This window comes from Solanum dulcamara, chromosome 3, assembly GCF_947179165.1.
Source record: "Solanum dulcamara chromosome 3, daSolDulc1.2, whole genome shotgun sequence".
NCBI lineage: Eukaryota > Viridiplantae > Streptophyta > Magnoliopsida > Solanales > Solanaceae > Solanum > Solanum dulcamara.
Genome location: NC_077239.1, coordinates 74,822,989 through 74,846,906, shown reverse-complemented (window position 1 = coordinate 74,846,906; position 23,918 = coordinate 74,822,989). Strand labels below are relative to the sequence as shown.

General features: G+C 35.2%; 3 protein-coding genes and 1 non-coding gene across 9 annotated transcripts; 2 read left to right on the top strand and 2 right to left on the bottom strand.

Moving 5' to 3' along the window:
- Nucleotides 1-196: 196 nt before the first annotated feature.
- Nucleotides 197-8,867, bottom strand: LOC129882929 (DNA mismatch repair protein PMS1). Of its 2 annotated transcripts, XM_055957436.1 has the most exons (11): nucleotides 8,462-8,859; nucleotides 7,637-7,960; nucleotides 5,461-6,696; nucleotides 5,023-5,297; nucleotides 4,809-4,935; nucleotides 3,969-4,037; nucleotides 3,787-3,860; nucleotides 2,608-2,673; nucleotides 1,501-1,604; nucleotides 915-1,096; nucleotides 197-517 (listed from the first exon to the last, which is right to left on the bottom strand). In XM_055957436.1, exons 1-11 carry the CDS (start codon nucleotides 8,696-8,698, stop codon nucleotides 392-394), a joined length of 2,820 nt encoding a protein of 939 aa, XP_055813411.1. In that variant the 5' UTR covers nucleotides 8,699-8,859; the 3' UTR covers nucleotides 197-391. The 2 variants fall into 2 exon arrangements, with proteins under 2 accessions (XP_055813411.1, XP_055813412.1); XM_055957437.1 differs by lacking the exons at nucleotides 197-517; nucleotides 915-1,096; nucleotides 1,501-1,604; nucleotides 2,608-2,673 and having other exon boundaries at nucleotides 3,800-3,886; nucleotides 8,462-8,867.
- Nucleotides 8,868-8,953: 86 nt separating this feature from the next.
- Nucleotides 8,954-9,027, top strand: TRNAV-AAC (transfer RNA valine (anticodon AAC)). Its single transcript has one exon. It is a non-coding gene; the product is annotated as a tRNA-Val (tRNA).
- A 957-nt stretch (nucleotides 9,028-9,984) lies between these two features.
- Nucleotides 9,985-23,605, bottom strand: LOC129882928 (thiamine pyrophosphokinase 2). 4 transcript variants are annotated; one of them, XM_055957433.1, is made up of 9 exons: nucleotides 23,434-23,605; nucleotides 22,094-22,235; nucleotides 20,165-20,452; nucleotides 18,959-19,121; nucleotides 18,760-18,856; nucleotides 17,222-17,294; nucleotides 12,930-13,028; nucleotides 11,745-11,994; nucleotides 9,985-10,659 (listed from the first exon to the last, which is right to left on the bottom strand). In XM_055957433.1, the coding sequence occupies exons 4-9, from the start codon at nucleotides 19,089-19,091 to the stop codon at nucleotides 10,541-10,543; spliced, it is 771 nt and encodes a 256-aa protein (XP_055813408.1). In that variant the 5' UTR covers nucleotides 19,092-19,121; nucleotides 20,165-20,452; nucleotides 22,094-22,235; nucleotides 23,434-23,605; the 3' UTR covers nucleotides 9,985-10,540. The 4 variants fall into 4 exon arrangements, with proteins under 4 accessions (XP_055813408.1, XP_055813406.1, XP_055813409.1 ...); XM_055957431.1 differs by lacking the exon at nucleotides 20,165-20,452; XM_055957434.1 differs by lacking the exons at nucleotides 20,165-20,452; nucleotides 22,094-22,235.
- Nucleotides 14,658-17,200, top strand: LOC129882927 (uncharacterized). 2 transcript variants are annotated; one of them, XR_008765847.1, is made up of 5 exons: nucleotides 14,658-15,162; nucleotides 15,249-15,955; nucleotides 16,036-16,154; nucleotides 16,246-16,646; nucleotides 16,738-17,200. XR_008765847.1 is itself a non-coding variant. In XM_055957430.1 (4 exons), exons 2-4 carry the CDS (start codon nucleotides 15,571-15,573, stop codon nucleotides 16,519-16,521), a joined length of 780 nt encoding a protein of 259 aa, XP_055813405.1. In that variant the 5' UTR covers nucleotides 14,658-15,162; nucleotides 15,249-15,570; the 3' UTR covers nucleotides 16,522-17,200. The 2 variants fall into 2 exon arrangements, 1 of the variants encoding a protein (XP_055813405.1); XM_055957430.1 differs by having other exon boundaries at nucleotides 16,246-17,200.
- Nucleotides 23,606-23,918: the final 313 nt, after the last annotated feature.

Here is a 23,918-nt window from a genome sequence, read left to right as displayed (position 1 = left end):
TTGTTCATAGTTTTAATAGAGAAAAGCTAACAAATAATACCATGAACAGACAACAAGAATGTTTAATTAACCACAAGGCATCATTCTTCCGTCACCCAGAATACTTCTCTCCACCTCTCAAAACAGAAAGAAACACAGTTAATGGAACAAAAAAGAAGTGTCAGCAAAAGAGGTAAATAATAGAAGATTGTTCAAGTAAATAGAAAAAAGCTGTGTAAAAATGGAATGGATGGATGGGGCAAAAGATCCCTTCATGTATTCTCAGTTGATTCCTTGCCATTTAGATAATTCTATTTCCATATACAAAATGCAGTCTCAATCTACAGGTGTCTAATAATTTACAGAAAGAAGTCCCTGCTTCAATTCGGTAGGTGATATTACCAACTGGAGTTTATAAGGTGGTCTCGTCTGCTTCTAATCTTCTATGTACAGTCCTCAGATCAACCAAATGACGCATTGTTGGTCTACCATGTGGACAATTCCACGGAGACTTGAGGCGTGAGAGATTATCAAGTATCTGAAACAATGAATTTTATAAATCCGGTCATAAAGCAAGACAGAGGCAAACAGAAGAATTTTTTGGCCAAAAAAATAAAATAAAATTCCACCTATTTCCCTTCAAAAAGATATATTTTTGCGACATAGCTGATGATCATGCATCCTCAAAATCCATAATAAACAGGCAAATAAATGGGAATACTTTTATTTGATACAGTGCATATTTTCTTTCCACCAATTGGTGGTTGTGCACAAATTCTACATAAAACTAGACAATTGCTGAAGTACAAAGCAGCGAGGATGGTATCTTTTTTTCTTGTAGATGAACATAACCAGAAAGGATGATATCTAAGATACCATGATATGAAGTTATGAACATACATCCAAGAGCATAGTAAAATGAAACAAAAAAATACCTTTTGCATTTCATTTCTCCCAAGTGGATCTCCAATAACAACAGATGATTTGCAAGCACGCGATGCCAACATTGCACGGACTCTAGGAGGACATAATGAATCGGCTGTATCATTCCTATAAGTACCCATTATGGAACATTCTTCCTCACTATCGGCAAGAATGGAAATGAGTTCTTTCACATCTGCAAGAACAATAAAGCAAAATGAAAAAAATGAGTCAAAGTGCCTTAATGCAATAAAACAGTGCAGATGCAAGAGTTAACACAACTTGTCCTCCCTTGCATTCTGTAGATCACATCAGTCCCAATTATGCCAACAGAATGACCAAAGGGAAATTTTGTCCAGTAATGCAAAGCGCATTCCACATTATGAACTTCTCTCTTTAGTTGTTTTTCTGGGATGCTCTTCTTTAGCTATCTTATCACATTCAGATATGAAATCAATATTCTAACTAATTGTAGATGGTCTGTATCAAGGATTGGCAGCTTGTGTGGTCATTTCTGAAGTAGCGCCAAGGATGAAACAATGACCTATGCCCTATGGACCTTCAAGTTCATAGAAATATGGAATGCATCTGAGTGATTACCTGCAATTCCAAAAGTAATATTTTTGCTGAAGGGAACTGCTTTTAGCTTAAAACGATGCCCTGGAGGAGCACACAGATCCTCTTCCAAGAGAAATCCATTTCTCCTGTGAAGCCAAGGACAGAAATGATATTGTCATCAATCTCAGAGAGTACACATGGCACCAAATAATTTTAAGCTAATATGCAAGATGCGAAGATGTTTTTGTAGACTGCATTTGGCAGCTATATTACAAACTAATTTTATTTTGTTGTTGAACTATTTGATTAAGCAGATAAAGAACCTATTTATTTATTTTTCACACTTCTATTTGACTAAACCTTAACAGACTTTCTTTACTCTCTCTCATTCAAAATGTTCTGTTTTCCTTTTTTACCAGTTCCCTTATTTACCATGGAGAGCTTACGAGCTTTCACTTTCTATTGATTTCCAATGTTAAAAACTTAAAGAGGGTGGAATCTGGGAGTTCGGAGAGTAGTTATAGCTCTTGCCTAGGGGAGGTTGATTGCAGGGGGCTAGGGAGGGGGTTGCTAAGGTCTAGAAAACGGGGATTTATCGGTAAGGGTTGAGGAGGGCAGACTAGCTGGGGGTTAGAAAGCTGGTATTAGGGGGCAGCTATCTCATTTCATACTTAATGGCATGATAACAGAAAAAAGAAGTTAAAATCATAATATAGAAAAGGAACCACACCACAGCATAAGGTGCAAAAACTACAGTTCATCCTAAGTCTTCACATTTTATAGACTACTTTGATGAAAGAGTGAAGACAACAGACATCTCAGAAGTGGATTAATATGCGTGAGGGATGCAAAGAATGGGAAGAAAAGATAATCATAACATCAGACAACTAATTATCATAGAAAGTAAAGGACTACTTGACACTGACAACTAATTGATTGGCTTAAGAATCAGTGCAGTCATGGTTTTGACTTTCCAAATAGATTGATAAGGTTAATAAAAACATGCAAAGGTTGAAAATATATCATCTTAACCTCATAAGTTGAACATAACCATACTTCAGACCTTTCAGGAAGAAACAAAACCAAATGATGAAAAGAAATGCCAATAAGAACTCACAAAAAACAAGAACAATAAGGATTCTCAAGCACCTGAAAGTATCATTGTGGATGGAAATAACTATTTCTTCTTCAGGAGATAATTCCAACTTCAAGGGCCTAAATTTAAGAAAGAAAAATAAATAAATTGAAGCCAGGAAATAATTCTTGCTCAATGCAAAAGATAAGTATTATAACTTCATCCCTTCAATTTTCCACGCGTTTGGTTCATTAAATGTGTCTACCTAACAATAGCAGAATGCATAAAAATTCTGCAATGTGTCTACCAAACAATATAGCTCCAATCCACAACAATTCTGCAATGTAATATAGCCTCACACCTTCATAGATAACTGATATTAATTACACTTATATGTAATTTCACCTGCAATGTTCAAACAGACTGCATGACGCTCAATTGATCAACGTATCAATGGAGTATGCCACATAGTGAACTTGCACTACAAATAATAGAGATAGAGTCTTGGGACTTCATTCCAAAATGAAATTGAGAGATATGTACTCAATTTTGAGAGGCCAATTGAAATGCTATATCATTTTTAGATGATATAAAACAGAACCAGTTAGATCTTAAGTTTCCGCCTTCGATAAGCATGGAGAAGGTTGAATCACAAGGACTTTAATTTTGACCTAGCATCTACGTGGGCCAATTTAAGACATACATCAACAAAATCGACCTACTGTTCATACTTTTTCTCTAGCCATTTGGCACCAGGAAGAGAATTATAATAAATCCCTTTGTTTTTCTTGGTTTTAACATCTCATGACTTCCCCACGTAACAGGAGAAAGGTAAAAGCCGAGATAATCACAAAATCATTCAGCACTTGCTGCACCAACTCAAACCGGTAACAACTACTTTAAGGTCAAGTTAGGATTTGACATGAGAAGTGGTTTAGTCATTTCGAGTAAAAGTAGCTCAAATCCCATACAAATCAATAAAGAAACCAAACACATGCTAAAGGCGCAAAAATAAAGTCTTCTCCTAATCCTTGCTTTTAACAATTATGTTACTCCTTTTGCTGTGTAAACAACTTATTTAGAAGGAAAAAGAGAAGGTATTCCCTTTATTCTTTTGATCGAGTAAAGTAACATCTGTATAGATTTACTTAACAAAAACATTTCACTTTCCAGCTACTTTGCATCTATCTTGATACATCATAAACTCAAAAAATCTTAGACAAAACACATAGCAGGAGAATGAAGATCCTCACCGAAGTAAAGGTTGCTGATTCAAGACAGTTGATTGCGACAGGCGCTCAAAATTATACTTCTCATCTGCGGCATGCTGACCAATGCAAATCACATAAGCAACTTTCAAAAACCAAATTCAAATGAAAGATTAGTTTACTACTGACTACAGAGAAATCAGTACACAACAGAAAAGTAATAATACCTGATCAACAATAAAAAGATCTTGATCCAATCTGCCTATAATGAATCCAAGGTTGAATTGCCCAATCACCTGCATAACTAAAATAGAAGTTGAGAATTTTCGAATGCTGATCGAAGGAAATTATTTCCTGGAAAGTAAGTGGAATTCTTACTTATTCTCTAGTGTTTGGTAAATAAGCCGAAAATATTATCGCAAAAGCAATTGTATAAAATTTAGTCACAGCACTATTTATGTTGGCATGGGAGGCTAGGGGTGGTTGGGATAGGAGCTATGGGGTTGTGGGTGGGGTGTTGGAGGGTGTAAGGAGAGGAAAAAAGAGAACATAAAAATTCTGCAGTTAAAATAATCAAAATGCAAGTAGTGACTCCTGTCATGTCATGAATTGGATAGTCTCAAAGAATAGCTGAGAATGAGTACTATCTAGCGTTAAATGAGGAACATGTTCAGACTGCATTTCATAATAAAGAAAAGAAAGAGTTGCATTTAGAAGCAGAGAAGTGGGTTTATAAGGCATTTCTCAAAAAAGAAGAAGAGGGTATAGAAGGTACAATTAAAGTGTACCTTTAAAGAAGTAGATGCTATTATTTATCATACAGAAGTAAGAGGTGGACAAATTAATTTGGGACCAAAGAATGTTAAGAATTTCACTGGGGAGTTTATAAGTGTTGTTGACTGGAAAGAGATAATGAAGCGTCAGAACATTCCCAGTACCACAAGATCCTCAACCGAACCAACTACGGAAGATTTAACAGTAACACTCACATGCAAATAAAAGTATTGGCAAATCAAAATCATAATACAGGTTTGAATATGCATACTAATAAATGGACGAGTTTGGACCTTCATTCTAGTAAAATCTTCTTTCTTGAAAAGTCTCTCCAACTCATTGGTAGCATCAATCAATGCCCTTGCCTTGGCCTCTTCATTCCCTGATTCGGAGAGCTCCAGGGTTGCTGCAGCATAATCCCTTCAGAAACCATTAAAGAACTTTTATTAACTAATTCAAAGACCAAAAGCTCTTTCTGCCAAGCCAATAGAAATTACCATGTAATACCTCTTTGTTTTCATTCTATGAGATGTACGATTAAGGAGTTGCAATCTTGACAGCCTCTGGTTCCTTCTTGATACAAGTTCTTTCACACTAAATTGCAATGTCGAAACAATCTCCGAATTTGATGAAGCCTTAGGAGCATCCAGAGTCAGACTAGGAGGCTGTTCAGAAGAAGAAGCATCCACCATGTTTTCTGACACATCATGGATGTTGTTGCAAGTAGAATCAACAGGCACTGGTTCAGCTACACATAATTCATTCATTTGAACCTCATGCTCCTGAAAATGAAATGGTTCAAACCTAAAAGGACTGACCAAAATAGAACAGAGAGCGAATTGCAAGTTTCTATGGAAACTATCATTCCTTATCAAATTCCACTGAACAACAAAGCAAGGAGAGTAAAACAATTCAGAAAGGTACTCTCTATTAGTTTTCTCTTACCTGCTCAAATCTTCCATTTTGTATACTATTTCCAGGTGGAGATAAATCATTTGTTTGATCAAGTACTCTACCCATTCTTGAGTGCTTCATTTGATGAAGAAATCTATCTATCTTAGAGAACTTGGAAGATCCAGACTCATTAATGGTCACTTCATCACACTTATCAGCCTTAACTGGATTATCTGGAGATCTTAATGATGCGGTATCCTTCAAAGAATTGTCTTCTCCTGATGGATGGACAGTCGATCCATTTCTCAGGAGAGGTACCTCAGATAATGTAGTACTCATATTCTCGTGCTTTCTCTTATTTACCATAACAAATTTGGTGAGTGATGACTGGACAATGCTTGCACGATTGACATAACGTGCATTATCAATACGGCTTTTATCTTTTGAGCATGAGGTGAGTGCATATCTGTCGGTTATAGCAGCAGTCAGACCTCCGACCTCTTGCCGGGAACTTCTGGAACTGATGTTGTCTTTCTTCTTTCCATGGAATCGAAGACTGAAGTCTTTCTCTGTTGACCTGTTTCCATCATTTAGCATCACCTCCGTGACAGACAAATCTTTTGCTTCCTGAGCTTTTTTGAGAAAATGACCATCTTTACGTAGTTCTTCAATGCAGTCACCTTCCTGAGAATCATTGCTGTCCGACAATAATTGCTTGGGTTGAAACTGAAATGCCTCAAGATGGGAAGGAGTGGATGTATGTTTTTCTTCAACCTCTTGGAGACTATTAACAGCATAACTAGCATGATTAGATGAATATATCTTTTCTAAAGCTTCTCTCAAAGAGTGCAATATGAACCCTTCGTCAGACAAAAATATTTTTCTTTTATCAGGAGTTACATTCACATCAAATTCTCTCGGTGAGATAGCAAAATTCATGATTGCAATGGGAAATTGCCGAGAGTTTGCACCTCTATACAACTCATTGACAAGCTTGCCAACTTTTGGCATATCCACGGGCCGTCCATTCACAAAAAAATATTGTCGATCTCCTAAGTTGCGTCCACTACCATAGCCAGACTTGGAAATGAATCCTTCTACAGTGCAACCATTGGACATACATACTTTCAGAGGCTCCAGACAAATAAAGGTACTCATACCAAATACTGTTATAATGTTATCTTTCAGAGATCCACTTCCCTGAGTCTTCAGAACTACAGATTTTGCATTTTTTAGAGCTGAGTTGGTGCAAACTAGTCTGACTCCCTTAGAAATAAGAGCATAGGCCTAGAAGTGTAACCAACAAAAGAAGAGGAAACTAAATAACTTAAACAACAAAAGCATAAAAATACTTCTTCAGCAGGAAGCCATGCCTATACTCTCTTAAAGGTTAAGAACCTTGACAAGAACATATTATAAATCAGTCTAACATGGATGATGTGGTCACCAAAGTAATAGCACAATGCAATTCAGAATCGTCAGAAGCAAAAAGATTTTTTGATGAAGTAAATCTATTTCATTAAAGAGGGAAATCTCCCCTATACAAGAAGTATACCCACAAAAAGTGGAGAGCCTACACAAAAGTATGATTCTCTACATACTGCACTACAATTTGCACCAATCTACAATTTAGATAGGAACCTCATTTTCCTAGGAAGATTTCACCCTCATAGAGTTTGATTTTATAAAGGGGTTCAAATTCACTCAGGTAGGTTTCCAACTTGCTTAAAAGCTTTTCCAATTGAATATAAAATGAATTAGCAGATATTAAAGAATCTCCTAAAAAACACTACAGCACCAACAAAGCATAACTGCTATGAGTGACTATGACATACAAATTCATCTACAACAGTGTCTTTTAGATAATATATTCATTACCGAGATACTTCAAATAGAATCATAAAATGAAAATTTCAATATGGCGAAGAACTTTTTTACCTCTTTCTTTTTTCCTTTTGGAAGCAAAAGTGGTCAACAAATTTCTAAAATTCGAAAACAATTTCCTCCAAAAGGACAAAGAACAAGATAGCTACTGTTACACAAATTGATGCTTGAAGTTTGAACCAACTTGAACTGAATTGGATTATACCATCACGAAGTGCCCTACAGATTTGACGGCACCAGTTGACATTCCCATCTTCAATTCTCAAGTTTCATTACAATGAAACCATCCTAAGAAATAAATAGTCAAACACGAGTAAGATAATACAGATTAAAGGGATCGTACATTCAGCAATGTAATAAGCTTTCCATATTCCTTCCGTATGTTGCGCTGAAACTCTTTACTTCGCACCGGTAAAGTGGAGAACAACTTCTTAACAGTGATCGTGGTACCAACTTGGCGAGCTGTGTTCCTTTCAGCTATTAGAAGGCCCGAATGATCAAATGTCAAGTGTGTCGCAATTTGCTCATTCTTCGTTCTTGTTTCAACTGTCAAATCCCCTAAAGCACAAAGTGAACTCAATGCCTCCCCTCTAAATCCAAAAGTCGCCAATGAATGAAGATCAGGAAAATCTGATAGTTTTGAGGTATGATGTTTTAGCGCCAGTACCTTCAATACCAAAACACACACACCACTTAGTACCAAATTAGACCAATTTACTATGGGCACAACAAGTAGTTAAATTAATCAATAGAAATGAAGAAACACAAACAAACAGTGGAAATTAGCAGCAAGTGAGCTACATCAGAGCAGAAACAACCTCGATTGAAAATAGAGATTAGTCTACACGTGCACGCGCATGTGCACATTAACACATCTATATACACATTGACACATCTTTGATTGAAAATAGAAAGTAGTACAGAAAAAGCCTAAACACCCATTACACATGTATAAGTGTGTGCATCTGTGCATACATATATGGAAAGCTTGCATACACACATACAATATTACTCGCTTTCTAACTTACAACAATCAACAAAAAGACAGTGACGAAAATTTATGGTTGATTTTTTCTTAGATAGTTACTCAACTAATAGTTATTACTTCTCACATGCCCACCATTTTCCTTCGACAAAGAAAATGAGCAGAAAACAGAAAGAAAAAGACCTTGAAATTGTGAGGTGAGATGCCACAACCATTGTCTATGACCTGGAAGGATTCAGCACCATAGTCTTTGAGGGAGACTTCGATGCTAGTGGCTCCGGCGTCCAAGCTATTCTCAACCAATTCCTTGACGGCGGAGGGAAGGTCCAGAATAACTTGACCAGCACAAATTCTATGAACTACGCCCTTGTTTATGGGCTTTATAATCGAGGGTGAAGCTGCTGCTCCTCCTCCGTCCATTTCAATGTCGCTCGATTGTTGAGGCAGTACCGGTACCTGTAAGGTATTACGTCTACTACTTCATGCTGAGAAATTCAAGGATTCATGTGTGCGATTTCAGAGCTTCAACAAGAATGATTCAGTATGATAAAAAGGAAGCAACAAAAACCCTATAATTTCAATTCGATTGCTGTTCAGAAAATCACTTGCTTGCCGCCAAAACAACATGGCTTTTGTTAAGTATAGTATAAAATTGGAGTGCAAGGTAGTCATAATGGTGTCGTGGTGTAGTTGGTTATCACGTCAGTCTAACACACTGAAGGTCTCCGGTTCGAGTCCGGGCGACGCCATACATTTATACTTTTTAAGCTTGGAACCGAGACTTGCACCTTTTTTGGATGGTACCCGTTGTATTGTTAAAAAACTCATTTTATGTAACGATCGATTTATTGTCATCGCTTCATCACCATAATATTTTCTTTTTATTTTGTCTTTACTTATTTTAATAATTCTATTTTATCATTTATCTTACCATTTCATAGTACTTCTACCCGCACCTTACAATTTTATGTAGATTTATTATTCAAATTATGGATACATAACATTATATAATGATGAAGAATGATACAATTTGAAACGTTATATACATTAAAATAATACATATGATATAATACAACATAATACAATACGATACAATATGACACAATACATATCAACCATTCAAACAAATTACAATACGATACAATATGACACAAGATTTTTTTATTTTAATGTTCATTTACTCTACACGCTAGGATATATCTTCACACCTACTTGGACCCTTCCCCTCAAAATTCCTCTACAGAATCAACCAAAGAAAATTTACGTCTGTAGAATAAAACACTTAAAGAGAGATACATGCACTGGCAATTTGCCAATGCAATAATCCTTCGACATTTCCCAGAATTAGAATTGAAAATGATGCATCACCTTTACATTTTTTAAAAATCAAGAGTATTTATTCATTCTTCTTTCGCATTTTATTCGTTCAGCCAGCCGAGGGTCTACTAGAAATAACCTGTCTATTATCTCATAGTAAATACAATTCATTAGAAACAACCTTTCTATTATCTCAAAGTAAAGGCAAAATATGTACACACTCTACACTAACCAAAATCCCACATGTAGGATTGCACTGAGTTTGTTTTTATTGTTGTTTCTTAACCATGCTGATTTGCAGGGACGAGCCAATGTATAAACACAATTAGAAACAATTCTCAAAAGATCACTTCTACGTTGTAATTGATGCGGCAAGTTAAACGTAGCCATTGAAGGAGTGAACCCTTTTTCTCATTTATTTTGCAATCTTCCGTATTTACAACGTCCAACTGCAGACATATTATTGTATCACTGCAAAAAGTTTAACTTTGACCGTGGAAGTAAAAATAATACTCCCTAATATACTACTAATTAATATTAATGTCTCCTCCTTATTTCATTACATTGGCAAAAGAATTAACGTATGCAAAACATTAGAAAACGTGCTACTAAATTGGTAAAGCAAATCAGGCACATAAGCGGAAGTTGACGATCAAAGTTAACCCGCTATGAGTGTACTCTCACTCTTAGCCCCCGTGTCATTTGTTTCCCTAAGACTTTACTGCAATGCAGGCATTCTGATGTCAAAGAGATCTGCTTGTGCCAGCAAAAAATTGGACTAAAGAAATGTTCTTGTCCTAAAAAAAAAGAAGTAAAGAATAACCCCAAAGTTACTCAAAAACTCTGGTAAACTTTTTTATCTGGGAGGCAGAAAAAGGAGGTCAGCGTCCACAATTCATCCAACAAAGTTTCGTTCTCATTCATGTCATCTGCAAACTGCATCATTCACTCTTTTTTGATAGAAATTGTCCATAGGAGGTCAGAATCAGATTGCACTGTTACTGTGTTCTCTTTCACAATATTTGATGTACTGACTAAGCCACCAAATCTCATTTCGGTATTATCTGAATAAAAGTCAAGTAAACATAAATCAGAGTCTAGCAGGAAAACTAGATAATCACAAGTACAACAACATCAACTATGGGTCAAATGGATTCATTGTTCATTTTTGTTGAGGTACCTAAGCAAGCTTCTTGGATTATTCAAAAAATCCTGAAGGTTAGTAGATACTTTGTGGCTGCTGAGATATTGCAGATGCACTACTCAATCAAGCAAATATTTCTGAGACTTACGAGGGTCCACAAAGTAACTTAGATGAAGATGGTGGGTAATAACTTAGGGCTACCTAGATGGATCTTCATACTCCGACTGGCTGCCTTGGGAAGGCTGAACACAAGAGATAGATTATTTAAATGGGGAGTAGGGACAACACAACAACAATGCACACTGTGTGAGCTGGAAAATGAGTCTATAAACCACTTGTTCTTTGCTTGTCCAATATCAACTCAGGTATGTCAAAAACTCTTATTACGGATTGGCATTAACAGAGGCACCATGGGATGAAATGAAGAATTACTTTGGGCTGAAGCATATGCAAAAGGCAGAAGTCACAAAGCTGGGATATACAGGATGATGCTGGCTGCTTGAGTTTATATTTTATGGAGAGAAAGGAATTCAAGGATTTCCCAAAACAAGAAACAGTCCACAACAGTGATGATCAAGCAAGTGATCCAGGAAATCCATATTAAAGCAGGAAAAGTTGCAGATCTTGGAGGATGGTTGGCAGATCATAACTTTTATCCATAGCTGCCTATGACTTGTTATTTTAGGCTCTCGTAGTTAGAATTGACTCTATTTGTTCTTGATGTTAGCTTATGTATTTTGACGGAGTACTTGGGGGGACTCTGTCCAACAAGTACTCCCCCCTTCAGATGGTTCATAAAGCATCACTTTGGTAATGAAATTAAAGTTAGTTACCAAAAAACTGTTAGCATTGGCTATCTGGCGAGAATTATGCCCTCATGTAAATGAACCAATAGCTAAACAGAGATGTCCAAGGCATAAAGCATTAGCCCGTAACAAAATGAAGTAGGTTGCATCTAAACTACACATAAAGCCTTATAAGGAAAGAGTAGATGGAGCTACTCACCCAGATTCCATTGGAGACCCGTAGTACTGGTTCTTCCGGCAACCATTCCAATGGGTATGAGTCCGCAATGTGGACCCTCAACTGAGGAATGTATGTGAATCTTGTGATGATGTGTACTTGGAAGAAGTTGGATTAGGCAATCATCAGAGAGAAGAATAATCCGCATGGAGGGGAAACGGCATATGACATTAATATTTCCCATCTCATGGTCAAACCTTCCCCCAAGTGCTCCAGTGACTAGAATACACAACTGTAATTACACAGAGAAAAAGTTAATCCCACTGAAACTCCATTATGCCATTCTTTCCAGTGATGGAAGCCTATATTCATGTCGCTATGTTGACTTGTAATACTGCATCAGACTTTTAAGCTTCACAATAGTCGCTCTTTTTCCAATGTCAGTAGATGCAGTGATGCACTCAAAATAATAATAAAAAGACAACAAATATATTGTTCCATTTATCTCAAAAAAAATTATATTGCTCCATTTAATACCACTTCACGCTATATAAGTACTGTGCCATACTGTAAAACGTATATCACCAAAACCCAGTGTGTCAACTCCAAAATTTGACATTGCATGATGATCCAGCACCGTTTAGGGCTGTGGTAGAGATGTTGAATAATTGACTTGTTGAATTTGTCAGGACACCTCTACTATATTTTGTAGCAAAATTAATAGAAGTTGGACAAATCATGTTTACAAGTAGTAAGACTTGAATCATGTATGTACTAATGCATATCATGTACTTTTTTCCCATAAAAACCTTACAACATACCCTACAAGCAAGATAAAGATTGTGCATATAATAGTGTCCCTGGTAACTGGCTCCATTTTTATTTCAATGGAATGAGGAGAGAGAAGCAACCAATGTAGCTTATCATCAATACAAATTGAACAATGACAGATAACCAATACATCTGACCCACCACACGATGATTTTTCTAATGAATTGTTCATTTCAAGCATCCATTCTAAAACAAATAATATCTTAATTATTTGGAGAAACTATAACTGCAAAACAATTAGATCACAAATATTCACAAGGAAATGATGGAGATATGGGTTGAGCAACTAGTTAGTGAAGAGATACTTATAACAGATGTAAACTAGAACACCACATATTGATAACGAATGGAAAAAGGTTAAAATTTTCCAGAGCTATGTTGCAAAGCTTAGCTTACAGTTGGATGTTCCAGGCTTAGTAAGTCACGAATATATACAACACATTTATGAAGATCTGTAGTATCTTGATCTTGAGATTCATCAACTATCTTGGTCCCCTGCATGTGGTCAGCAAGCCAATCTTCAAAATATGTTCTTTTGCTAATTGTTAGATTTTCAAAATATGGTTCAAACATGCTTTGTAATGAAATGCACTAACATATTGCACAAGAACAATACCATAGAGAATGATCTTGAGCAGCATGCTAATTATATCCAAGAGTGTGATATCCTATGTATCTAGGGCTGGAAAATGAAATACACATGTAGACAGCTAGTGAAGCATCCTCATAATTTGGGTTCTAACATGATTCAAAATGAGAAAAATGCATATTCACTGTTACCTTTCTCTAAAAAGATACAAGGCCATGGTTTCAACATCAAATTCTTTGAAGGGTGATCCTCCCTGGAGGCAAGCACTTAACCCAAGGTGATGATTCAATTAAAGTAGGATAAATCCTACTAGTCTTAAGGGACAAATTTTGAAATATATGTCAATCAACTAGGCGTCCTATCCAAATTAGTTGAGACCAGCTACATCCAGTGTTGTGAAAAAGTGCCGAAGCGCTCGCTTTAAGCGTGAAGCGAAGCGAGGCGAGGCACTAGCGCTTCTACACCGTGAAGCGAAGCGATTTCAGAAAAGCGTGCGCTTCATGGGAAAAGCGAGAAGCACGCTTCATCTAGAAGCGAGAAAAAAGCTCGCTTTTTTGGAAAAAGCGGCACTAGGATTTTTTTTTAAAAAAAAAATCTGTAAAACTTACCATTAATTGTTCCAAGCTGCTGCGACTTCTTCTTCAACTTCGACAGTTCAACCAGGTTAGTTTTTCTTCTTCTTTTCTTCTCTTTTTATTTCCATTCAGCAGTGCTGCCGTCTGCACAACTGCTGCGATGTTCTTCTCTTCTTCTTTTTCTATTTCTGCGCAACTGCCGTCTGCGAAGAGTTATTTTTTTCAAGTTTTATTCAGCAGTTTGGCCATTTTTTTTTTGAAGATAAAGCATATGCTCTGGGTTTTTTTCACAGTCTGGCTGCTTTATTATTTTTTTTTAATTTTGCTGTAGCTGCTTTTTTAATTTTGTTGCAGCTGCTCTGTTATTGTTTTGACAATTTGAATTGTGTGACTAAATTATTATTCTATTTTTTCTTTGTAGTAAGTTGTATTTTCTTAATGGCACAAAAAAGGGATCCAGCTTGGACATATGGAATTGCCATGGGAAGTAACACAAAAATCAAATATGGTTTTTTGTGATATGACATATAATGGCGGAATTTTTCGTCACAAGAAGCATCTTATTGGTGGTTATAAAGATGTTAAAGTGTGTCCAAAGGTCCCGAATAGTGTGAAAGAAGAAATAAAAGAGTATTTTACGAAAAAAAATGAATTTAAAACTCAAATGAATCTTGAAGCATCCATGGTTTATCTTGTTGATGATGATGAAATGAATGATGAAGTTGAAGTGAATATGCCAATGGGGCCTCCCTCAAAAACAAAAAGAAACCTTCAACTAGTGAAAGTGGGTCATCCACCGCTAGCAATGTCAAAGGTCCTCTTAATCTCTATTTCTCGCAAAAACCAAATGAAAAGAGAAAAGGTGGACCTATTGATCTAGAGGCTTCTAGCAAGATTTTACGGGATCGTGCTGTATCTGCTTTTGCTAGGTGGCTGTAAAATGCAGGATTGCCTTTCAATTGTGTTAACTACACCGAAAGTTTTGGTGAATTCATTGAGGCAGTAGGCCAATATGGCCCTGGAATGAAGCTCCCCACCTATCATGAGGTAAGAGTTCCTTGTTTAAAAAAAGAGGTGGAAAAGACAAATAAAATTGTAGAAGATCATAAGGTTCAATGGAAAACGTATGGTTGTTCCATTATGATGGATAAATGGACAGCAAGGAATGGGAAAATGATCATCAATGTTTTGGTGAATTCTCCAAAAGGAAGTGTGTTCCTTGAATCTCATGATGCTAGTGACTCTTCTACTGATTCTAATAAGATGTTTAACTTATTTGAGAAGACTATCTTGAAAATAGGCAAGGAAAATGTGGTACAAGTTGTGACTGATAATGCAAGTGAGAACAAAAAAACGGGTGACATGTTGAAGGGAGTGTTCCCGCATATTTTCTGGACTCCTTGTGCTGCTCACTGTATCAACTTGATGTTTGGTGACATTTTCAAAGAGGCCCCGTATTCTACAGGTGAACTTGAGTCTTGATATTTAATGTTCTTTTTTAATCTTCATGTTAGTTTTCTTACTTATTAACTATTAAATTTTTTTGAATAGTTTTTGGTAAGGCTGTTAAGATACATTCTTATATCAGTCAAAGGGCACTGTTGTTGAATATGATGAGGAGATACACAAAGCAAAGAAACTTGGTAAAACCTGCTAAGACAAGATTCGCAACAACTTTTTTGACATTGCATAGTTTTTATATGCAAAAGAAAAATCTGAGAACCTTGTTTATGTCCATTGAATGGAATGAAAGTGTCTATGCAAAGGAAACTCTTGGGAAAGAAGTTGCGAGACACATCATTAGTCCATATTTTTGGAATGACACTGTTCAAAACACTTAAGAGTTAGTGGTCCTTTAGTTAATGTACTTTGTATGATAGATGGGGAGAAAAAACCACCAATGGGCTACATTTATGAAGCCATGGATAGGGCAAAAGAAAGTATTGAAAAGGTATTCAATTATGATGAAAGGAAATATATGAATGTTTTCAAAATCATTGATGCAAGGTGGACGGATCAACTTCATCAACCTTTACATGCAGCTGGACATATTTTAAACTCGGGGCTCTATTATAAAAATAATGAGATGAAGACTTTAACTGAAGAAGTGTGGTTGGGATATCATGCATGTGTTGAGAGGATGATCCTAGATAAAACTTTGCAAAACAAAATAGGGGATGAGCTTGGTGTGTACATGAAAGCTGATGGGCTACTTGGAATTGAGTCGGCCATTAGAGCTAGAACCTTAAGGTCACCAGGTGAGCATTTCAACATTTAACTGTTAGAGCTTTAACTTTTAAGTTATTACATATTAACTTTTAAAATAATTCTTCTACAGTTGAATGGTGGATGCAATATGGTCATAATGTCCCAAACTTGCAACAATTTGCTATTAGAGTGCAAAGTTTAACTTGTAGCTCATCCGGTTGCGAGAGAAATTGGAGCGTGTATGAACATGTGAGAACCTATATTACTTTATTACTAAATTAAATGGTATCTTAATTGTCCAAAGTCTTCCCATTAATTGCTTTCTACGAATTCTATGCAGATTCATACTAAAAAGAGAAACAAGCTTGGGTTAAAACGCATGAATGATCTAGTGTTCATCAAATATAATAGAACATTGGTGCGTCGCTACAATGCTAGCAATACCATTGATCCAATTTTGTTGGATAATATTGATGATGCAAATGAATGGTTAACTGGAGCACCCCAAAATCACGAAGATGAAGAAGTATATGAAGGAGAAGGTCTCACTTATGGTGATGTTGCTACGGTAATGGTGTGGAGGAGAATGTTTATGGTTTTAGGGGGAGTACTTTAAGGGGCAAGGAAAAAAAAGTAGCTACAAGTTCAAGTTCAAATAGAAGTAGAACTCTTGTTGATGAGTCCTCCGATGAGGACCAAGTAGAAGTAGAACCTTTGTTGATGGCACTTCAAGAGTTTGAGGTAGCTTGACCGCCTTACCCGTCACGCAATGGAGCCCTGGGTTACCGAAAGCGATCAATCTCTGGTGGGAGGGAGTCTTGTAAAGGGGGAGGATCTTGTTGAAGAATAGGATTTTGCTCTCTTTGTGATTTGGTTATGCATTTGCTTTATATGTTGTTACTTATGAGGATTATTGACTATCTAGTTACTTTTTAATCTAAGTCTTTTGAGTTCTTGATTATTTATCTATGCATATTTTATATTTTATATTTTTATACTAAATAGCGCTTTTTCTGAAAAAAGCATGCGCTTCGCTTCACGCTTCTCGCTTTTGTGAAGCGAGCCCCCGTCGCTTTTTTCCGCTTCTCGCTTCTCAAAACACTAGCTACATCAATCCTCTGTATCCATTCCGCCACACTATTCAGGTTCCATTTAATTTCAACACTAAATAATTTGTCCTTTAAGGCAAACTAGGGTTTCTCTAAAACTAGATGTTCTCTAAATTTTAGACTTAACCCTACACAAATTCCTTTTAAAAATATTCCATTTGAAAAGAAAATTGCTGACAGGACCACCATAAGCAAATTCTAGCTTACCAGGCCTCTATAATAATCAAGAACGTCAGTTCTGATTGAATCCATATCTCCTTTAATAGCATATGGCTTGTACCTGCAATAAGATCATGATTTAGTTTAATTCAATCTATGATAACAGATTATTTTTTTCCAAATATAAAGAAATTATACTTTATCCAAATAAAAAAGATAAAATGTGAATGCTTTTGTATATAGTCAGAATGTGTTTTAGCTCATTTAAAGCTCAATCCTAACATAAAAAGGGAATCCGGTGCACAAAACATCTCGCATTAGCAGGGTACGGAGAAGACCACATCCCGAGGGGTGTGATGAAGACAACCTAACCTAATTTCAAATAGTGACTAAAACTGATTCTTTCCTAATGTACAAATCCAAGTTTTGCTTTCCTTTTGTCCATCTTGGTCCAAGAAAAAAATAAACGAGGCTCGCACATGAAGAAGTGTTGTAAACCTAAATAAATAAGAACTATAATCTCTATGGGTGCATGTCAAGTATAGCAAAAGTAGTGCATTTTTTGGAGAGGCGATTCAAACAGTTTAAACAACAGCAACAACAACAAATTCAGTGAAATCTCACAAAATGGGATCTGGGAAGGGTAGAGTGTATGCAGACCTTACCACTACCTCTTTGAGGTAGAATCACTGTTTCCGAAGAATCTCGGCTCAAGCAAATCAAAGAAGTAATTAAAAGAAAAACATTACTACCGTTGTCTGAAGCAAATCAACGCAATAATTAAATGAAAAACGTGACTAATGGTCATGCCACTTATATTGTACAGTACCAAATCCATGCCAAGAAAACTATTACTATCAAAGACTAATGGTCAACCCTCATGACTAAGAATTTGAAATCGATATCCTTTTTTCACATATTGGGATCAAGTTACCAAGATTTACAAAAAGCTCATACAGTCTTCACTAGCATAGCAAGAAACACTAATTCTTGCTGATATAATTTCCTTGCATGTGGCAAGGGGGTTAGGTGCTCTTTAGGTGTATTGTTTTGATGTTAATGGTAATCTTTACATAGTTACCCAAAAAAATAAAAATTCTGTAAACATATTATATATACAGAGAAAAGAAAACAGAAAGCCATCAAGAAAATGGAAGCACAGATTGTATCATACAGAAAAGAGCAGAGTTAAATTCTAAGATTCGTATATTTCTTCATATAAAGCCACTACCTATAAACAATTTCGTACCATGAAAACATCAAAAGCAAACAGAAAAAAGATGGAGAAAACAATGGAATCAAAAACACTGGAAACACAGAAAGGAAAAGACAAAAGAGTGAAACTATTGATAGGGAAAACGACCCATGAGATCACAATCACGGAACAATGCTAGTCTTTTTTTTCTGCAAAAAAAGTTGTTCCTCCAGTTTAAATCCCAGTTCTATTCCTTTTTTCTTTCAATTTACATAAACATGTCGATAGAATTTGTTCACAAAATAAAATTGAAGAAAACCAGCAAATTAAAGCAATAAGCTACTACAAAACTCATTTAACCATAAAAATTACTCAATAAATTCAAAATCACCTCTTACGAATATCAGAAGGATCCTCATGAGGAAACATGCCGGGCAATTCATCAAACACCCTATTCGCTCCACCATCAGCACAAATATGAACCTGTGCTGTTCTACACAACAACATATAGTGACCATATTCAGGCAAAACACAGAAAAAACTGCAAAAGGTTAGAAGAAAAAAAAAAACGAAGAGCGCACAGCCATTACCGTGCTTCCAAAGCAGAGGAGTGAATCGAGGGAGGCTTTGGTTAAGGATAACGAGAGCGTACGTTAGAACAGGTCCGTCGTCGGTGGGAAGATTTGGTAGGAGGAAAGTAGAAGAATGAGTCGTCAAATTCATCGCTGCTAACTTGCGCGCGCCCCGCTGTTTCTGTTTCTCAAATTAAAGGCGAAAATATATCATGATATGAATTTCATTGGAGTATTAATATTTATAATAATAATAATAATTTCTACTAATAAATAAATAGAAATATTTTTTTTTCAGTTAAATAAATAGTAATACAGATACGAAAACTTCTATTTTGACCCAAAAAAAAAGGAGAAAATTCTGAACCCCTTTCAGAAAAAATGGGACGTAGCCACGTGGGTTAGTTACTCCTAAGTTCACTTTAGGAGCCCGTTTGGATGGGCTTAAAAAAAATAAATTTTATGTATGAAGCGCTTTTAGAATTTTAAAGTGCTGAAAGTTATTTTTATAAATAAGCAGTTGAGTGTTTGGATAAAAGTGCTTAAATGAGGAAAATTATGTGAATTTTAGGGTTAAAAGAATAAAAAGGGTAGTTTGGGAATTTAGTTAAAATATAAGGGATAAAAAAGTAATTTTCATGGTCAAAGAAAATGACTTTAAGCACTTAGAAAAAAAAGTTGGAATCATAACTTTTCATTTTTGACTGACAACTTTCTGGCTTAAAGTTAGCATTAGGCAAACACGTCTAAAAACTGAAAAGGAGCTTTAAGTTGGTTTTGACCAACTTAAAGCCAATCCAAACGGGCTCTAGCTGAATAATACGAAGAGAAAGAGAACTTATTTCTCTCAACAATTAGAGATTGAGAGATTTTTTACGACGACAATCGTTTATTTATGAAGGAAAATTGACTTGATTGCTGACTAAATTTTTCAACTTTTCTTCAAAGAATATTATTTTCTTCCTATTTTATTTTTAACATTAATAATCTATTTTTCAATTTATTGAATTATAAGTGGTGTGTAAAATCAAACAATTAGTATGTAATGAACTCAAATTTAATGATGACACTAAACAATTTCTCAACGCTATTAATAAGGTTAAAGTTCAATAACAAATTCAGAAAGTAAATGCAACAACTCAAAAGCCAAAAGCCTAAACGAAAAGGCAGAAATATTGAAAGAAATAACTAGAATTAACTGAAGAAGGAGAGGAGGAACTCTACTGAGAGAAAGCGGTACGAGAGATACAAACTTTGTCGATCATAATACGCACAAACTATTCTTCTTTCTACCTGTGAGTCCTTTTAAAGTAGTTGCTAATTAGGCCGGAATCTCAAAAGGTTTTTTAGTTCTAAAATTACACACCTATTTGTAAAAATTTTAAAAATCTCTCTTCTGATACATGCTGATATATCGCGATTTGATACATAAGTCCTTTTCATGATACATCGCTTGATACATAAGTCATTTTCATGATACATCCCTAGTTGATACAAACCAGTATCAAAAATCTGAAAAAAAGAGAAAATTCGGATAATTACCAAAAAAATCAAAATAAATTATAATTGAACTTTTTTACGGGATTTAAGTAAAATACCCTAATTCTTTGATTTAGCGAAGGAGACGGAAATTGATTAAAAAAAGTCAACGGATTAGGTCGAAATAAAAGGCATTACTCCAGTTTCAAATTATTTGTTTTATTTAATTTGATATAAAAATTTTAAAAGTAATAATACTTTCTTAATCTTAAATTAAGATATGTATTATAAATATACTTATTGTGTTACGGTGAATGTCTATTTTATTTCTTTCGAGAAAAGTTAAAATCCTAATTAATCTCTAATTCTTGAGAGAAACAAAAAATATTCTCTCTCCTTTTTCCTTATTATTTTATACTAGTAGTTTTTTATAACAATATTTCAAATGTATCAAAATATTTTTTAATCTTATAATTTTAAATATGTCACATGAAAAGTTGAAATTAAAAAATTGTTAAAAAAAAAAAAGCATAGACATTTTTTTACTAAAAAAGAAAATAAGACAAATAAATTCTATTTTTTTATTTACATGTTGATTAATCATTGCTCTCCAGATTTCAATTTGTTTATCTTACTTTCTTTTTTTAGTTTATTTAAAAATCATGTTTCTTTCTTTTGATAATTTTTTAATTTTTATTTTTTAATATTTTACAATCACAAATTTCAAAAAAATAATCTTTATTTTCTTAAATTTCACCCCGAGTTAAAATCAACCAAACAAATTAAAACGGTGAAAGTGATTCAAACAAATATTTGACATTTACATCTTTATTTACATCTTGAAATATACTCAATCTAGTCCATATTAAATAAGATATATAAATTAAAATCGAGAATACAAAATTCCAAAACTGATTTTCGAAGTACAAGAAATTGAAAATTCAATTGCTTGATTAGAAACCATTGGGAATGGGTCAACATTCACACTGGAATGACCAGCACCCCATACCCCTTACGATTCCAGAGGGCATGAATGTAGTTCTTTACGAATATTTAATTATTTGATTTTTGTGCATAATTATTTAAAAAAATTTAATTCAGTGTTTGATATTTGCATTAGAACTTAATTAATTCGTTAATATTTTTGAAGTTTTTTTTAACTGGTAACCTATAATCTCATAGTAAATTAATAAATAATATTTATATCATGCAGTATATAGTCTTTGACTTAGTTTTTTTTTATGACAATAAAAACCTGCAGCCGCTACTTTTTGGGTGCACACAGGGTAAAACCCCCATTCTTATAAAATAGCTCACAAACTACACAGAAGAGGTAACCCGCACTAGGCAAGCCCGGTGGAACGAGCTCGATCCAAAAGACAAATTCTTTGTTTTCGCTGGTAAGGGGTTTCGAACTTGAGACCTCCAACATGGAAGTCCCAAGCCCAAACCCCTTGCTTTGACTTAGTATTTAATTTCATACTTTCATCCCTGATTGTTTCAAACTTTCACCTATTCTACAAGGTGTCACTGTTTGCTTTTGAGCAAGATACAATCTGTCAACTCATCATATGTGCATGGTTCCATTTGTTTTTTAGTGATTTTCAATAAATTCTTTTAGTCTGAAACCTTGACGATTAAACACGATATCATCAGTTTGGGTTAAATGCTTACCTCCAGGGAGGATCAGCCTTCAAAGAATTTGATGTTGAAACCAGGCATTGGTGAATCTTTTCTTTCATGTGTATGATGTGTTAAGGCTTCCTCGTCTCTCTCTTTCCGAGAGTGAGATATTTGCTTACAGTATAGTTGAGCTCTGCAAATCATATTTTCGAAGATATGATTAGGTAAAAACCATATCTTTGCTGACCAAATGCAGGGGGCCAAGATAATTGATGAATCTCATGTATCGGTTATCCATCATTGTTCAATTTGTATTGATGGTAAGCTACATTGGTTGCTTCACTATCCTCATACCATTGAAATAAAAATATAGTTACCAGGTACACCATTATATGCACAATCTTTATTAAAGTCTGGATATAAAGTTGCAAGGTGGAGTAGTAGCCAATAACCCTTTTAATCTCTTCTCTATTCTTGATTGTAGGGTATGTTGTAAGGTGAGAAAGAACATGATATGCATTAGTACATATATCGTAGGTGTATGCCTTATAAAGTGTACTTTAGTAAGTGTATGAAGGATCTAGTAGCTGTAATTTTCTGTCCACTCAAGACATTGCAAGCAAAAATCTTAGAGGCAAGAGAACATTCTAGAAGATGGAACCTTTGCTTTTGATTTAAGGATCATGGGTGGGCTGTAGCTTATGTAAGCATCCACGAAAGGTCTTCTGGTGCATCCATCTAGAACAACCCTCAAAACACATATGTACTAAAGGAGAAGAGTGGGTGGGGTAGAGCAAATACATACAAACAAATTAAACAGCCTACAGAGTGAGTTGCTCTTCTAGGCGGGCAGCTGTGTGACAAAACGCGTATGCTGGAAAAGCTAAAGCAAACCAAAAAGGATTTTTTTTCTTCCAAATCATACTTATGTTTTTTAAAAAAAGCAAATCATAAGAAAACATTATGATTATGAAAGAGAAAAGTCTTACTAAAGAGAGAAGTCTATTAAAGGAGAAAAAGTTATGCAGTGACTAATCCCAGGACCTAAACTGATTCATATAATAATTCGATACTAAAAGGAAAAAAAGCATGTCATGGCTGCACATCAACTAATATTTCAGATTTCATTAGCTATTCAAAGAGAACTTACAAGATAAACTATACTCAATCAAAGAATCATGGGGAAACACAATTTATTCCAGTCTATTACTGCGAGAAAAGGCCCAAAATAGTCCACTATCTTTGGATTAAGGCACAAGAACACCACCAACTAAAGAACTAAACGCTTCTAGTTCCCGAAAATTTCAAGGGATCCAGAGATCTGGAAGATGTACGATTTTCGTACTGATTTTGAACGAAATTCAAAGGAAAAAATCGAAGCAGAGGCATACCGTTGGAGTGATTCGTTTTCAAAAACCTTCTGAGGACTTCCGCTCCGTACAAAATCGCGCGTAAGGCACGCTACCAGCCTACGAAGAGGACGAGGGGGAGTGTGAATTCGAAGCAACGGCGTCGTTTTGGGGTGAGCTACGGTTCCGCTGATGCGTTTGAGAGATACAGAAGTGAGAGAGAGCGTTGCTACAATACGGGAGTGTGGGCCGGGTTACCAGATTTTTCATTATTTCCGCTCATTACCAAAAATTTCAAAAATTCATCCTTTCCATCTGAATACATTAATTCAGTAATTCAAATACATTAATTCACTAATTCGGGTACATTAATTCTAATTCTTAAATTATATATATGTTCAATGTATAATGTTTTAAATGTTATCTATACTTAAAAACCCTAATTTGTTAGTAATTTTTGTATCCAGAACTAAATTAATGTATCCGCATTGCTGAGTTTATTCTAAATTAAAAAAGATAGAAAAAAA